This window comes from Pseudopipra pipra, chromosome 10, assembly GCF_036250125.1.
Source record: "Pseudopipra pipra isolate bDixPip1 chromosome 10, bDixPip1.hap1, whole genome shotgun sequence".
Lineage (NCBI taxonomy): Eukaryota > Metazoa > Chordata > Aves > Passeriformes > Pipridae > Pseudopipra > Pseudopipra pipra.
In genome coordinates this window covers 23,666,849-23,682,200 of record NC_087558.1, presented here as the reverse complement: position 1 = coordinate 23,682,200, position 15,352 = coordinate 23,666,849, and the positions used below count along the sequence as shown (strand labels likewise).

Sequence of the window (15,352 nt, the reverse complement as noted above, 5' to 3'; positions counted from 1 at the left end):
AGATGGAAGCTGTTCTGCACTTTCTAATCATGCTTTTTCCTTCTGTAAATCTCTTCCTAAATCCACTGTGTTATATCTGAAAGACATGGATATGTGAAGGGGAGACCAAAACTCCAGATGTAATTTGCCATCTTGCCAAGTAGCCTTGCCCGTTACTATTTTACAAAAGTTTAGAAAAAAATACATTGAAACATGCTGGTTGTTATGAGGTATCTGTAAGTAAGAAATGTTCACACCCCCTTGTGGGTCTTCTACAAGTCTAAATTTTCCAAATTATGTTTAAATACTGCTCTAATTCCCAGGAAGTCTTCTTGTGATAAATGTGTGAGTTTGGTAAAATGAATCCGGATAGAAAGCGTGATGCACAAATTTGAAGCACTTAAAGGCTCTTGGAGTCTCTGTAATTCCTTACCAAGTATTTTCAGTCATGATTCCTTTTCTGTTGTTTCTTCTTACTGTAACACTGTTTTGTTTTCTTCTTGTTCTAAAATGGTTTTATTTTCTGTCATAGCTGAAATAGGGGATTTCGATGAATCGGAGGATCGAGAACACCTTAAAACAAACCAGTATTTGCCAAACCAGGAAAGAATTGAAGGAAAGATCCTGGAGTTCCACAAGAAGCACGTGTAAGTGAGGATTGAAGTAAACCCCTGATGTAACCCCTGGGGAGCATGCAGGCTTGCTTGGGGGAGGTTGAGCATGTTGTGTGATAGGATGATGTCAGGAGAGTGTGCATAGGTCTTGCTTTTGTCTAACAATTGCATCATAGTCATTCTGTACTCATTAAGCACAAGGAAGATGAAGAAAGTTGGAGGGAGTAGGGGAGAAATAACTTTCATCAGAATTCATGTAACACCTTATTTTATAGCTGGGGTATTTTTGAAATAATGGAAGATTATTGATGACAAATAAACTCTTTGCCACATAAAACTAGTTCCAACACGCAGTCAAGAACTGCAGGAACTTATTCTTCTGTAATTTTTGAGACCTTGCACATTAGAATTTAGCAATTTGTTAATTGTGAATATCTTCATGCACGCTTTATTGTGCCTGGTTGTGTGTTTTAATCCGAATGCTATATTAGAAATTTAAATGTTCCTTTTGCTTTATGTGGGTAAAATCATGGATCGCTGCTGACTGACTTTCTTTTCAGATAGAACAAGGAGGTTTTTCAGGGCAGCATCTGTGTTTAAGGCCAAGACACATCCTGTAGTATTGGAAAATTAGTTCCTGAGAATTTCAATAATTAACTCTTTGAAACTGTTTATGATCACTGATTTTCAGTTGTGCTGAAATTATTGGTAAGGATGGAATTTCAGCTTTGTCAATTCTTCATGAAATCAGGTGTTTGTTACTTTTTCCTGCTTTGAACCTTCAAGGTGCACGGGGAAATGGTTAAAAAAAAGAAACTAAAAGTTTGGTTTTGTTTTTAAATGATTTAAAGTAATTCTGAAATAAAATGTATGGTAGGGTTCTTCACCTTGGGAGAAGGTAGCTGGAGGAGGGAAACCACTAATTTCATTATTTTTCTCTTGTCAAAAGAAAAGTGCTGAAAAGAGTTACTAACTTCAAAGCAAACAAAAAGGGGGAACATTCTTTTCATGGAACTCATTGTGACACTGCTGCAAATGGCTCGTGCAAGGTTTTGATGACATCATTGCATAAGCTGATGGTGTCAAATTTGAGATGAAATGTGGTGGTTTTTAGTTCTGGGATAAGAACCCTCAGAAAATGCACAGAACAGCCCTGTGTTAGTCACATGCCTGGATTCTGTTGAGTTGCTTGTGAGGAATTTTCTTGGTTTACTTCTCTTGATGCAAAGGTTGTGACTGTCTTCTGAGTCTGGGACTGGTGGTTTTGTTAACTAGGTTTGAGCTTTTTTTTTTTGAACAAGTTACTTCTAATCATTTGTTACAGTAAGGGAAGTTTGCATTTTTGTGTTGTTTGTCTGGAAGGAGTCAGAGGAAGGTTAATAGGAAAAGATTCCTTGCTTCATAAGTGTACTTTTCATTAGTTTAGAAAGAATTACATCTAATGCAGCCATACTATTAAAATTATTGTAAATCTTATTTTAAAGCAGTGTTTTAGAAGTGCACGTGCAAGCCACGTTAAGATTAGCAGCTGAGGCATGTAGTTAGAAAAGGTTGCCATTGGGGGTTAGCAATAACCCTGAAGGCGCATTTTGAATCCCCCCACGCCTTTGGAAAAAATTTTGTTAGAGAGATGTCATTTTGCAAGTGCTGCAGTCCTAAAAATAGCTGTGACTTCCGTGGTTTAACCCCAGCTCAGCCCCACACAGCTGCTTGTTCCCCCTCGGTGGGGTGGGGGAGAGAATTGGAAGGGTAAAATTGGGAAAACTCAGGGATTGAGATACAGGCAGTTTAATAGATGAAGCAAAAGCCACACAAGCACGCAGGGCAAACCCAGGAATTCATTCCTGACTTCCCATGGGCAGGCAGGTGTTCAGCCATCCTCAGGAAAGAGGTGTCCATCACACATAGTGATGACGGGGGAAGGCAAACACCATCACTCCGAATGTCCTTCTCTTCCTCCTTCTTCCCCTGGCTCTACATGCTGAGCATGGTGCCAGATGGGGTGGAATATCCCTGGGGTCAGCTGGGGTCAGCTGTCCTGGCTGTGGCCCCTTCCAACTTCTTGTGCTCCCCCAGTCCCTTGCCACTGGAGTGTGTGTGAAGCAGAGAAGGCCTTGGCTCTGTGTGAGCTTTGCTCAGCAGTAAGGAAGACATCCCTGGATTATCCACACTCTTTTCAGCACAAATCCAAAACACAGCCCCGTACCAGCTACTGTGAAGAAAATTAACCCCAGCCCAAACTAGTACAACATCTCTCTTCCCTTGCTCAAGGAGTATTGGCCACCCTTTCCTATCTTTAGCAGTTGAGGAGGTCCTGTGTTTTCTCAGTGCAGGCACACTTTTCCTCACTTCTGTTCCAAGGAACAGGCAGGAGCAGGAACCTGGAGCATTTGGCTCCTTCCTGGTGATGCAAAGTGCAGTTGGACAGACATAAATATTTCCCTCTCCTATTATTCTGGTGTGTCATATTTTTATTTTTGTGGTTTTTTTTCATTTTGTTATTTCCTTTAATTGACCTTGTTATCCCCCCACTTACTTTTAGCAGACTGATATTTTCAAGGCCAGGTTGGACAGGGCTTGGAGCAGGCTGGTCTGGTGGAAGGTGTCCCTGCCCATGGCAGGGGATTTGGAACCTGATGATCTTTAAGGTCCCTTCCAACCTAAACCATGCTGTGATTCTTCACTGATGATTGCTTCTGACAGAGACTTCTTGTACTGACTGAGCATCCGGGAAGAGAAACCCATTTCTGGCAGGATGGTTCATTTCCAGACCAGCGCTGCAGCACCTTCTTTCTGCCTCAGATTCCCTTCTTTTTTTAAATTGCTTCACTGTAGCTATTAGAAGTTGTAGAGCATCATCAACCTGAATAAAGCAGAACCTCTATATCCAATCCATTCTGTATATTGAGAATGTTGTAATCAGAAAGATGACAATTGAAAGCTTATTTTGTATTAAATATTTTTTTCTTTCACTTTTACAAATACTTTCTTTTACTTCCACAAGTAGACTATACTTAACTTTGCAAATGTAGTAATGGTAAACAGAATGAGTTATATTTTTGGTGTAGCATATTACTTAGTTGATTAGCAAGAAGCTGAGTTTACTTATTTCTGTAGTTAATTAAAAAAAAGAAAGGGTTTATATTTTGTAGATGGTGTATTGATGGGGGTGCAGTTAAATCCTGACTCAGACACTCAAAATACAATTTTTGCTGTCTTCCTGAGAGTAGTAGAATACTTGCTGTGAGGTGAGTGCAGTTCAGGATTCAACATGTGTTCACATGGCTGTGGTTTCTTTGTCAGGAAAGAAGTAGAAGATGTGATAGATTTATATTTACATTTACTGTTGTCCTTTCACAACTTCTTAGCCTAGTTGTCCATGATTTAAATTCTTTCAAGTGTGTATAAATTAGAAAAATTCTAACTTTACACTTCATCTTTAAAGTTCTATATTATTACTGGGTTTAAATGCCCTGTAAATCATCTAACACTTGACAGCATTTATTCTGAATCCATTACCACGGGAATATTGTAACACACAACCAGTATTTGTACACATAAGTGGATGTAAGGAACCCTTATGTTAAAACCTATTGCACTGACAGCAGTTTTTGCTGGAAATACTGTTAATAGATAGTCTGTTGTCCATTGACCTGGGGAAGATTAAGTAGATTTATCTGCTTAATGGCTGAACAAAATTAGAGCAGATTGTTTTGGGGCTGGGCTGTGCAGCTAAGCCTGCAGCCATCATCTGAGGGCAATTACTGAAACTGCTCTCTTTGTACCTGTCTGTGGCACAACCTGGCTTCGCTCCCAGCTTCCCCACACCAGGCTCTGCCTTCTTTGGGAGGTACAGGCAGGCTGTGTGCAAGAGAACACTCTTAAAATTGGCTGCTACCTTATTTTTTTATTTTTTTTTCTGGGATGTGCTGTGCTTTGGATCATATCTAACAGTACGTGAAATAACTGTCAGTGGTTCTGCATCAGTCACACCAGACTGTTCAGGAGGAATTTTTAGTACTATATAGCTCCAATTTTCTAGTTGCCATTTTGTTTTTGTCTCCCTTCCCTTCCAACCCTCCTTGCCAACCTCAGCACCCTCTTTAAAAGACAAAGACCCACTTTCATTCCCAATGTCGTTATGTTCAAAAGAATTATAGCAGGAATTAGTGTGGGTGGGAGTTACACACAGCGCTCTCAGAGTGTAACCGAGGAAGCTGTAGCCAAAAGTAGGATTTATGATCCACTTCTTTTGTGTTGTATGTGTTTAACAAACAGGAACCATGGTACTCCTGCTTTTATGACGCAGTTGAGGAATCTGTGGTAGAAATGGAAACAATACTTAAAGCTGGTATTAAAAGCACTTACTCATTTCAGTGAGGGGAGGAGAAATCTGCTTTGCTGGTTGAAGCTCTTGGATATAACTAGTACACGTAACAGTAACACTGGTAGAAATGCAGCTGCAAGGCTCTCTCTGTGGTTTGGCGTTTCTTTCTCCATTTGAAATCAGGTTTTTGTTCCTCTGTGTGTGTTCTTTGCAATCCCTTTATACATACATGGTCACAAATATTGACGTTTGGATAAGGGTGGATTATGGACTGAACTTGTAAACTTAGGAATGTCACTGAATCCCTGCCTTCTGCAGTTGGCAAATAAATGTGGGATTTCCTGTTGCAGTGTTTTAGATTCTTGTTTTTCCCCTTGTGAATGAATAAGGCAACAGAACACTGCTGAAATCCTGTTGTCAGATGTGTGTGCATTCAGGCTTGCTTTCTCTGGGCATTTTGTGTTATGTGTGTGTTTCACCCTAAGGAACATTTTACTGAGCACCAAAGAAGCACTGTTTTTTCTAACAACTTCCATTTTAAAAATCCTAGCATGCTAAATAAGTTTCATAATTGAACTCTGAACTGTAGAGACAGTTCCTACATTGAGTTAATATATATTGCCATCATCCCTGGTTCAGATAAATTCAAATGTGATAATCGTTCACTTCAATATTCTCTATATTTTAAAAAAAATCTGTATGGAGCTAAACTGTTGTTTAATCTATCACATGACTCTAGGTAAATAGAAGAAGGTGTTTTTAAGGAGCATGACTAGAAAGGCAAGTTAGGAAGAGCAGGAGAATTTATTTAGCACTGATGTTGTGGTTGGCACTCCATAGTACACAAAAATAGGTAACGCTAAAAGTAGTTTATCATCTGTTTTAATGAAATGAAAGGAAGATTTATGGAAGGAAGGTCGTTTCTTGGCAAACAGAGGTTTTAAAATTTGGCTTAGTCTGTGTGTGTAGGAATCTAATCTGGTTTCAGCACTGCTTGGTTGTAAATAGAATAATAATAAATTTTTATCACCTGTGTCTTCCTTCTATCATTACGTTTATCCTAGTGAACTTGCACAAGCATGAACTTGCTCATGCAGCACTTGCCTGGAAGTAATTTGGTATTTATTATTTCTAATCATTGTCAGTAATGATTATTAATTTATGTGGCTGTGGCTGAAATAGCCTCACTACTCTGAGTGCCTCTGCAGGTCTGTGCTGGTGGTGTTTCATAGAATCACAGCCTGATTTGGACTGGAAGAGACCTTAAAACTCATCTTGTTCCACCTCCTGCCATGGGCAGGGACACCTTCCACTATCCCAGGTTGCTCCAAGCCCCGTCCAACCTGACCTTGAACACTTCCAGGAATGGGGCAGCCACAGCTTCTCTGGGCAACCTGTGCCAGGGCCTCTCTGAGTAAAGAGTTTCTGTTAACATCTACTCTAAATCTCTTCTCTTTTAGTTTAAAACCGTTCCCCTTTGTGCTGTCACTATCTGCCCATACAAAAAGTCCCCCTCCCTCTTTTCTGTGAGCCCTCTTGAAGTCCTGAAAGGCTGCAGTGAGGTCTCCCCAGAGCCTTCTCTTCTGGACACCCACAGCCTGTCTCCATAGCAGAGGGTCTTCTGCCCAGCCCTCGGAGCATCTCCTTGGCCTCCTCTGCTCTTGCTCCAGCAGCTCCACGTTCTACTGATGTTGGGGGCCCCAGAAGTTGACACAGCACTGCAGGTGGGGTTTCCATGGGATTGGCACAGGAGAAGGGTCTCCTGCTTTACCTGATTCTCCTGGACTGTATTTATACCTAAAACTGGACAGTAGTGTTGTCTTGCAGGATGTGTAGTTCAGAGACCTCCTTGGGCAAGAGGCTTGTGTTTCTGATAAGGACTTTTTTGCTTTGAGGTGTCACTGGGGCACCATCAGTAGCAACGGTTGGACTTGATCATCTTGGAGGTCTTTTCCAGACATAATGATTTTGTGATTCTGTGATTCTAAGAACTCCTTCATTTCCATGGCAGCATATGTTCATGGAGGATCCTAAACCCCTTGTCAGGACCCCTGAACTGATAGAGAGTGGTTTGACTTATGGGAAAAAGTCTAGTACGAGCTGAAAAATGAACTACAATACAATACACTCCCTGTCATGGAGAAAAACTGGGGGGGTGAGGGGGAAAAAAAGGACTGTTTTCACACAGGAGAACAAAATATCTGTGACATCAGCTAGCTTGGGGAGCAGTCAGTGAGGGCTGAATCTTTGATGGGTGTGTGCCAGAGTCTTGAACAGTCTCTGTGTTGCTGTTTTGGACGTCGTGTGCTCTCATAGAGCAGTTGCTCCCTTTTGTGTACAACTTCCTCCTGTTTTCAGTGTAATTTCCACAGCAGATGAGGTTTCATTTTAAAGATCCTTCTCTAGATTCCTTGGCATGGAGGTAATTATCCAGCTGAAGACTGGGGGAATCTGCTGTACCAGGTAGTAATAATTTTGTAGTCCCAAAACCTGACCTGAAGTGGGTCATTCTGTTGCAATATTTGCTTTGTTTCTGTTGTGCTGGCTATGCAGCTCTGCCAGCTCTCACTTCTTATCTGGTTAATGCTAATGTGTACACAAGCAAGCAGAAGAAAGAGCATAGTGGATTGAATCTGGATTTGTTCAACTTCATAGTTCCTAAAATGAAAAAGCTCTGAGCTAGTTAACATCTGTTTTAGCATCTGTCTTGGGATGCATTTGAGGTTGGTCATCATCTGTGTCATACAGAACTCCTCTTACAGAACTTTCAGTGTAATACTTAACTTGGAGTGAAACTGCCCAAATAAATGAGACAGAAAATTCTCATTTAGTGCCAGAGTTCAGACTTAAGTGCATTAGCCGTGTTGGCAGTATTATAGAATCGGATTGCTCTTAAAACTTTATTTTTCTCCCTCTTTGTAGGGGTCAAACTCCAGCTGAATCTGACTTTCAAGTGCTCGAAATTGCCCGGAAACTGGAGATGTATGGCATCAGATTCCACCTCGCCTCCGACCGGGAGGGCACCAAAATCAACCTGGCAGTCTCACACATGGGTGTGCTGGTGTTCCAGGTATGACAGGGAGGGCTGAGTCTGTCCGTCTGTCCTTTAGCATGTCCTGGAGTAAGTCTCTCATTTTAATATCAGGTATCTCTGATCACTTCAAAATCTAGCACGTTTTATGGTCAAGGAGTGTCATTTAAGTCCCCAAAATATTGTTTGATGCAGTTTGTTCTTGTTGATGCAGAGCAGAGAGCATTAAAGCCGACGGTGGCGGTGAAGTAGAGGGGTTTTGTGTGAGAGTTAGATGTGTGATCAGGGAACATCATCAGTCCAATTCGTTTGGTGCAGCCCTGGGACAGGTTTGTCATCCCGGAATTTTAGATCGGTTTCCCTTCTTTCAATGTTCCAGTGTATTTTTGCCAGGACACCATTGCTCTTAGTGTGTAGAAGTGCTGATTGATTGAAGTGATTGGACCAATTAGTGTTACTGTGTTTGTTGTGTTAAATAAGTGACTCAGTGCTCAGAGTCCTGTTTATGAGTGCAGTTATATCGTTTTCCTCTCACCAAAACACAGAGGCAGCTGATCTACCAAAATACTTCCCTTTGGGCGCTCGTTTTCCATTTATTTTGTGTTTTACCTGTTCTTTGGTTACTGTGGGGAAGCTTCTTTTTGGAGGTGCATCATGCAGTCCTGCAATTCCTTGCAGACTCCTTGGTGACCTCTTTCTTGTTTAAGGGAATATTGTCACCAGAACTAAAAATACAGGAGAATGTACTGGGTTGGGGAAGGTGTCTACATGCACATGGCTATACAACTGCAACAGAATTATGTTTGTTATTCCACCCTTCTGAAACTTTTGCCAACTTTTAACCGTTCTCATTTTAATTCAGGGTAACACGAAAATCAATACCTTCAACTGGTCCAAAGTCCGTAAACTGAGCTTCAAGAGGAAAAGATTCCTTATTAAGCTCCACCCAGAGGTCTGTGCAAGTTTTTCTGTAATATAGACTGGTCAGTTGAAAAAAATACCTATGCTTCATTTTATTATGAACATTTCTAGAGTTGGTGATTTTATAAAACAGCCTCAGCAGGGCAGGCTTCTCTTCATCATTCAAGTATAAATCTTTCCTTTCTCACCTCACAGCTGTCACCTTAGATCTTTAGGTTTTGTATTTCAGCCTCAGCTTACCCTTAACATAGGCATACACATGCATAAATGTAAGACAGAAAAAAATTACTAAACCCAAGTATTTGGTGCATCCTGTCTCTGTACTTCTACTCTGAAAAAGTTACATCTAGTTTCTTGATTCGAATGAGAATAACGTGTTACACCTCAGGAGGGAGTAGGTGGCTGAGATTGTGTTGTTGGAGCTTAATTTTAAGGCTAGTGTGATTACTCTTGCTTTATCTTTTGTATGCATCTGTATAGCAGAAGTGTTATTTTTCATGCTTGGCTGATTTAAAGTAGATGTTTTTGATTGCAGATGTCATCAAAGTTGTTGTTGCTTCCACACTGCATGACTAGATTAATTTATATTATTTATATTAGAAAAGGGGCAAAACCCACCTTTGAACATAATATAATGACATGTATCAAGGACACCTGAAACAGGACACAGTGTCTGCCTGTGTAGTAATGACCCTCAGAAATTTCATGTGATAACTGTATTCTGACATATGCAGTATTTAACAGTCTTGTCTAAATCTCAGAAAGTGAGAGAAGCATCAGAACTCCTAAGAAAGGAGAAGTATTTTAAAATTGCTACTATTTCACTTACATATTTTAATTTCTTCGGAATTTCTAAAGGTGGGTTATGTTGAGCATGTTTCTAAAGCCAAGTGCATTTTAAACACTTTTACAGTTTCAAGGTAAGCGAATATTTTTGAAAGCTATTAAATGGTTTTTGACTACCATCAGAATCACTCCTATGCTTTAAGGCATATGAGAAGTGACTTAGCAAAATTCTGCATCTCACTGGAGTTCAACCTTTTTGTTTGCACCCATTTGTTCTCTCCTTTACTCCTCATTGTCATTTTATGTGCTGCTTAACTTCTGTGTTTTTTTCCCAGGGCCCGTATCAAGATACGTTGGAGTTTCTTTTGGGAAGTAGGGATGAGTGTAAAAACTTCTGGAAAATCTGTGTTGAGTATCACACGTTCTTTAGGCTGTTTGATCAGCCAAAGCCAAAGGCTAAAGCAGTGTTCTTCACCAGAGGGTCATCGTTCAGATACAGGTAGGGAGAAACAGAACAGATTTATTAGAGCTGAACTCATTATGTCTTAGAAAATGAGATCAAAAGGAAGAAGTATTCTAAAGTCATTCCATCTCTAATGCTCATCCCCTGTGGTTGATAACGTTTGTACTTTTGTGGGTTCACAGTGGACGAACACAGAAGCAGCTAGTGGATTATATTAAGGACAGTGGGATGAAGAGAACCCCATATGAAAGGTGAGATCAAAGAGCTTTGTAAGGTGAAATGTAGCTGGGACTTTCACAGTGCCCTTATTGGCTAAATTTCGGTGTTTTAAATGCTGCTTGGAGGCATGGCCATTCTCAGTTATTAAGTTTCTCTCAAAGTAGCTGAGCTAAATGTAAAAAAATTATCATTTTTGTGATGATTTAAGAAGCTTTGGAAAGTTTCAGTATAATATATTGATGTCTGTGGACAATGTGTGGCTTAAGCCATCTGAAAGTTCGGCATGTATTGAAGATTCCCTGACATTACTGAGTCTGTGTGCTACTGTAGCTGTGCAAGCAGCCAGTGGCAGAGCTCATAACTGAACTTGGGATCTGCAAGTCTGAAACCATCGCCTTAAATACTCATTTGTTTCTAAACATACAAATATATAAATTAAGAATGTGCCTTTTTATTATAAAATTGTCATTTCCTTACTAGACACTAAAAACTGTCCTGTCTGCATGTGGGAAACTCCTCCTAGTCTTTCATCTGAAAGAGTATAGGGACTTATTAGGAATTTTTAAAAGTTTGCATTAATCTAGTATTAATTTTTTATGTCTCAGACTCCAGCTGACCTCCTTTTCTATATGAAAAATTGATTTTCTAGTTAATTATTGACATAGAATGAATCTAACCATGAGTGTAATGCAAGATACCACTTTCTGGGGTCTAACATACAGAATTTTATGCGACTGACTGAATTTGTAAAAATTTGTAAAATTATTGTGTGTTAACTCGTTATGGTTCTGAAGCCATTCTTTGTAGATGTTTATTCTGATGTCAAAGGAAATGGTAGCAAGAGACTGACACCCACCTGTCAACAACTCCCTGAGTGTAGCCAAGTTTGTTGGGGTTGGTCTCTTCTCCCAGGTAACAAGTGACAGGACGAGAGGAAACGGCCTCAAGTTGTGCCAGGGGAGGTCTAGGTTCGATATTAGGGAAAACTTCTTCACTGAACGGGTGGTCAGGCTCTGGCACAGGGTGCCCAGCACAGTGGTGGAGTCACCATCCCTGGAGATGTTCAAAAAACGTGGAGATGGGACACTTGGGAACACGACTTAGTGCTGGGCTTGGCAGTGCTGGGGGAGCAGTTGAGCTTGATGATCTTAAGAGGTCTTTTCCAACCTGAATGATTCTGTGATTCTACGAATGATCTGGGTCTTGCTTTATTCTGTTTTTTGTATGTTTCTTGCTCCTGCATCGTTTAATTTACAACTCTTTTGACCTTTTTAAATCTTGAACTAGTTTTTAACAAAACACAGTAAAATAGAGCTTGAGACGTGCCTGTTGGCTGCTGGAATGGCAGTGGGTGACTGGGGAAGGGAGGAGGCTGGTTCATGTCTTGGATGCTCACAGGCTGCTCTGTCCCACAGGAGGCACAGCAAGGTCAGAGCATCCACTCGCGCCTCCAACACAGATGTGCCAAAACAGGTCAGTTCTGCAGTGCTCTTGGTGTTGTGGTCAGGACAAACAGCCTTCTGAGGTGATGGTGAAGGAGTCAACCCTCCAGAATTGCTTTCACTGTTTGGTCTTCATCCCTGCTTCGCAGTTCTTTCTGTGGGTGTTACTGGTTCGATAGTTGTAGCCAATGGAGCGTAAAGTGAGTAGTATTTTACTTTTCAAAGTTCAGCTGAACTGAAAAGGAAATGTCAGACTTTCTAGTATGTTATTATTTCAGAGGATTAGTTTGTCTCCAGATACTCTCTGGCAGCCTCGAGTTCATTGTGTAGATGCCTTCTGCAGCCCACGGCAAGAAACAAGCATTTCACCGAAGGCACTTGTGTTACGTGGGAGAGGTTAAGGAAGCATCATGGAATTTCACTGTCATTTTGTTATTTTTCCTTGTGGATGCTTGTTCAGCAGAGGCTGTAAAATACACGGATTTAATTTTCCATCCAGTTACCAGAATTAAAGAAAACAGACCTTGTTTCTTACAGAGGCTGCTGGATCAGCTTCTGTGCAGTGTTTTGTTTGCTGTAAAGTGAGCTCCTCTGAAGCACATATTCCTTCTGCATCTGTGTGTAACTGGATGTTTCAGTTGTTTTTATGTATTACAAAAACCTTTTTATCTGTTGTGTTTCTGCTTTTTTTCCCCTCTTAGAGTGTCCCATTCACTGAGGGCTTGAGAACCCCAGGGTCTCCTGCCTCGACAGCTGCTCCTTTTTCCTCGGTTCGCTCCTCGGCCAGTCCTGCTCCTGTCCTGCCCATCTTTGCTGAATCCAGCCCTTCCTCCTTGGACCCCCGAGCACCGTACACAAGGATTCCAGACAAAACCACTGCAGCACCAGCAGAAGAAGCGGGGAGGAATCTGATGCAGCAACCCGGATCTCCCATGCTCCAAGGTGTTGGGTTTGGTAGTGTTGAAGGAAACTGTAACCTGTCTTGTCCTGTTGTTGAGAGTGATTGTGGCGTAGATGTAGACATAGAGAGGAGTAGTAAGGAGAGCAGGGCTGCTGGTTGTAAAAATGACAATGATGAGGATGACTTTACCGCAGGTGTATTCATTGCCGAAAAGGAGCAGCAGCACGGCAGCCGGGGTGCCCCTCTTTTCACACTGACAAATGCACAGTTACAGGTGTCAGAGGAGTTTATTGATGATGACCCAGCAGAAATGTCCTTTTTTGCTGGGGGCTCTGAGGCATTTTCCTATGTGTACAGTGGGTTAGAGTTAAAGGGTTCTGAGTTTTCTAAGTGTATGTCGGAGTCACCTCGTTTAACTAGAGATGCCCTCCAGCAAAACACAGTCTCTGCTCAGTCGAGCCCCGACAGGTACTCCACTGAAGCTGTGGATATGAATATGGAAGAGGAGTTTGAATTTGAAGAAGGGAGTGATTTCAACGGCAACGAGAGGCCATCGGACACCTCAGAGCTGTTTGAGGTGAAGGCCCAAGCGAGCAGAATGCAAAGCCTCCTGAGCCCCTCTGAAACGAGTTCCCTCATCAACAACCGCTCGGAGAGCAGCTCCCTCAATAACTTGCCGCTGAACGGAACGTCCTCCCTGCATGCCTATGGCTCTGCCAACCATTCCGAGGCCAGCTCCATGGTGAACTTCCCTGCCTACTCAGTGCGCTCCGAGTCCAGCTCAGCCTTCCAGTTCACGGACATTATTGACCAGCTGGAGCAGCTGAGCTATCCTCCCACCACCACAGAAGACTCCAGCAGCACGGACACGGACTCCTGGGACTCCGGGACTGCTGCGCCTCTGGATGTAAATCTTTTCTTTAGTAACCCTTTTGCTCAAGCCACTGGGGATAACTTCGGTTTTGACTTTCAGAACAATTTAAAAAACCTCACACAAGAAGACTGGACAGAGAAGTCACACGTCGGTCGCGAGTCTTGATTTTTGTGATCGATCCCTCTGTGCTGTTCAGACTTGGAAGTCAAAAGGGTGTGATCAGTTGCTTTAGGAAAGAAAACCCCAATCCAGTGGCTGGATTTTAAATCACATAATGTAGTTAATTTTTATTTTTTTTTTTTGTTAATTCATATACCTCTTCAGTTTCCCTCAAGGCATCCAGGCTGTGGTGCTGTGTTTCCGTGCATCACACTGCATCAAGAACAGGTTATAATACGCTACAATGTTGGAAAATACTGCATTTAGGAAAACCCACTGATTTCAAAGAACTTAAGTATCAACTGGCTCATGCAGACATCACAACTTACAGTATACTGAAGGATTTCTTTGGCTAAAAACATGTCTGTAAGAGTCTGATATATGCTGTTCCTGCAACACCTGCATGAAACAGTCACTTTTGCACATGCTTATTAACCAGCAGCTGCTTCCACTAAATTGCCCATTTTCCAGCGCTGTAGCAAGATCCACATTTTATTTTTGTTTCCACAATCAAAAAAAAGAACACTCTTCAAATCATCTCTGAAGGACAGTTTTAAAATATCAACCTATGCAACATGTCTGTGGTATGCTTCGAAGAACAAATAGCCTGCGTGGTAGTTGGGAAGAGAGAATGTGTACACAACCAAACTTCTTGTGAAGACAATCATATTTGCTGACTTCCAAGTGCCTTCAGCAGCCCAGCAGCAAACATTTTGCAGCAGTTTGGAGATATACAGAGACTATAAAAGCACTTAATCCCCATCACATTTTGTCTCACCTTCTTTCTTGTTATTTAGTCACTCTGCATAAAAATACTTACAGGACACTTTTCTGATTAATTTGTATCTGTGGAGGACAGCTAGTGGTAAACTCGGTGATAGCTTTAACTTTTTCTTTAAGATATGGGCTATGTTCAGAAAAATATAAAATTTTCTGAGAAATTGAGTTGTTAGCAGGGGTGAATACTGGAGACCACAGTTAGAGCTTCAGGGCTTTTATGAATTCTTTTAGGTGGGTGACTTCGATGTGAAACTTGACCTATAAGTTTGAAAGCGTAATTGAAAAGACAGTTACTGAACTAGTCACATCTAATTTAGCAACATTTATTGAGGAGAAACAGCAAAAGTTGTGAAATGTCCTTCCTAACTGCCGTGGTTTGGGGTAGTGACATTACAGAATCACGGAATCACAGGTTGGAAAAGACCTCACAGATCAGAGTCCAACCGGAGCTTTGGCTCGTAACAGCAGTTTTTAGAGTATTTTGCTTTTGTACGAGCAAGAATGTGAAATCCATTACACCTGACCCAAATCTTGTGCATCATCATCTTCAGACGTTTGTTTTTGGGGTTTCCTTCTGCCCAGTTTTCAGTCCTTTGCAGAGAGAGTGCAGTGCTGATACAGTCAAGGCCTCCAAAATAAGCAAATTAGTTACAATCATACCTTTATGCTCAATATTACTGATATCAGTTAAAGACCTTAATTGTTTACTCAAACATTTAAAAAAGTACTATTGTTTCTCAAAATTCTGATAACTAAAACTTTATAGAGTTTTTCTCAACATGTGGCAGGACACAAGGAGGTAAAACCTCCTTTAGTCACCCATTTCTTCCAACTTAGTTTTACCAAGATGTGATTA

The 15,352-nt window shown here is 41.3% G+C and overlaps 1 protein-coding gene across 4 annotated transcripts in view; it reads left to right on the top strand.

Moving 5' to 3' along the window:
• Positions 1-15,352, top strand: part of FARP2 (FERM, ARH/RhoGEF and pleckstrin domain protein 2) — a 67,624-nt gene that overhangs the window by 22,815 nt on the left and 29,457 nt on the right. For all 4 annotated transcript variants that reach the window (XM_064666845.1, XM_064666844.1, XM_064666847.1 and 1 more), the window contains exons 6-12: positions 512-626; positions 7,843-7,990; positions 8,814-8,903; positions 9,994-10,157; positions 10,304-10,372; positions 11,756-11,813; positions 12,484-12,724. In XM_064666845.1, the coding sequence (XP_064522915.1) occupies positions 512-626; positions 7,843-7,990; positions 8,814-8,903; positions 9,994-10,157; positions 10,304-10,372; positions 11,756-11,813; positions 12,484-12,724 (885 nt within the window). The remainder of the gene's footprint in view (positions 1-511; positions 627-7,842; positions 7,991-8,813; positions 8,904-9,993; positions 10,158-10,303; positions 10,373-11,755; positions 11,814-12,483; positions 12,725-15,352) is intronic.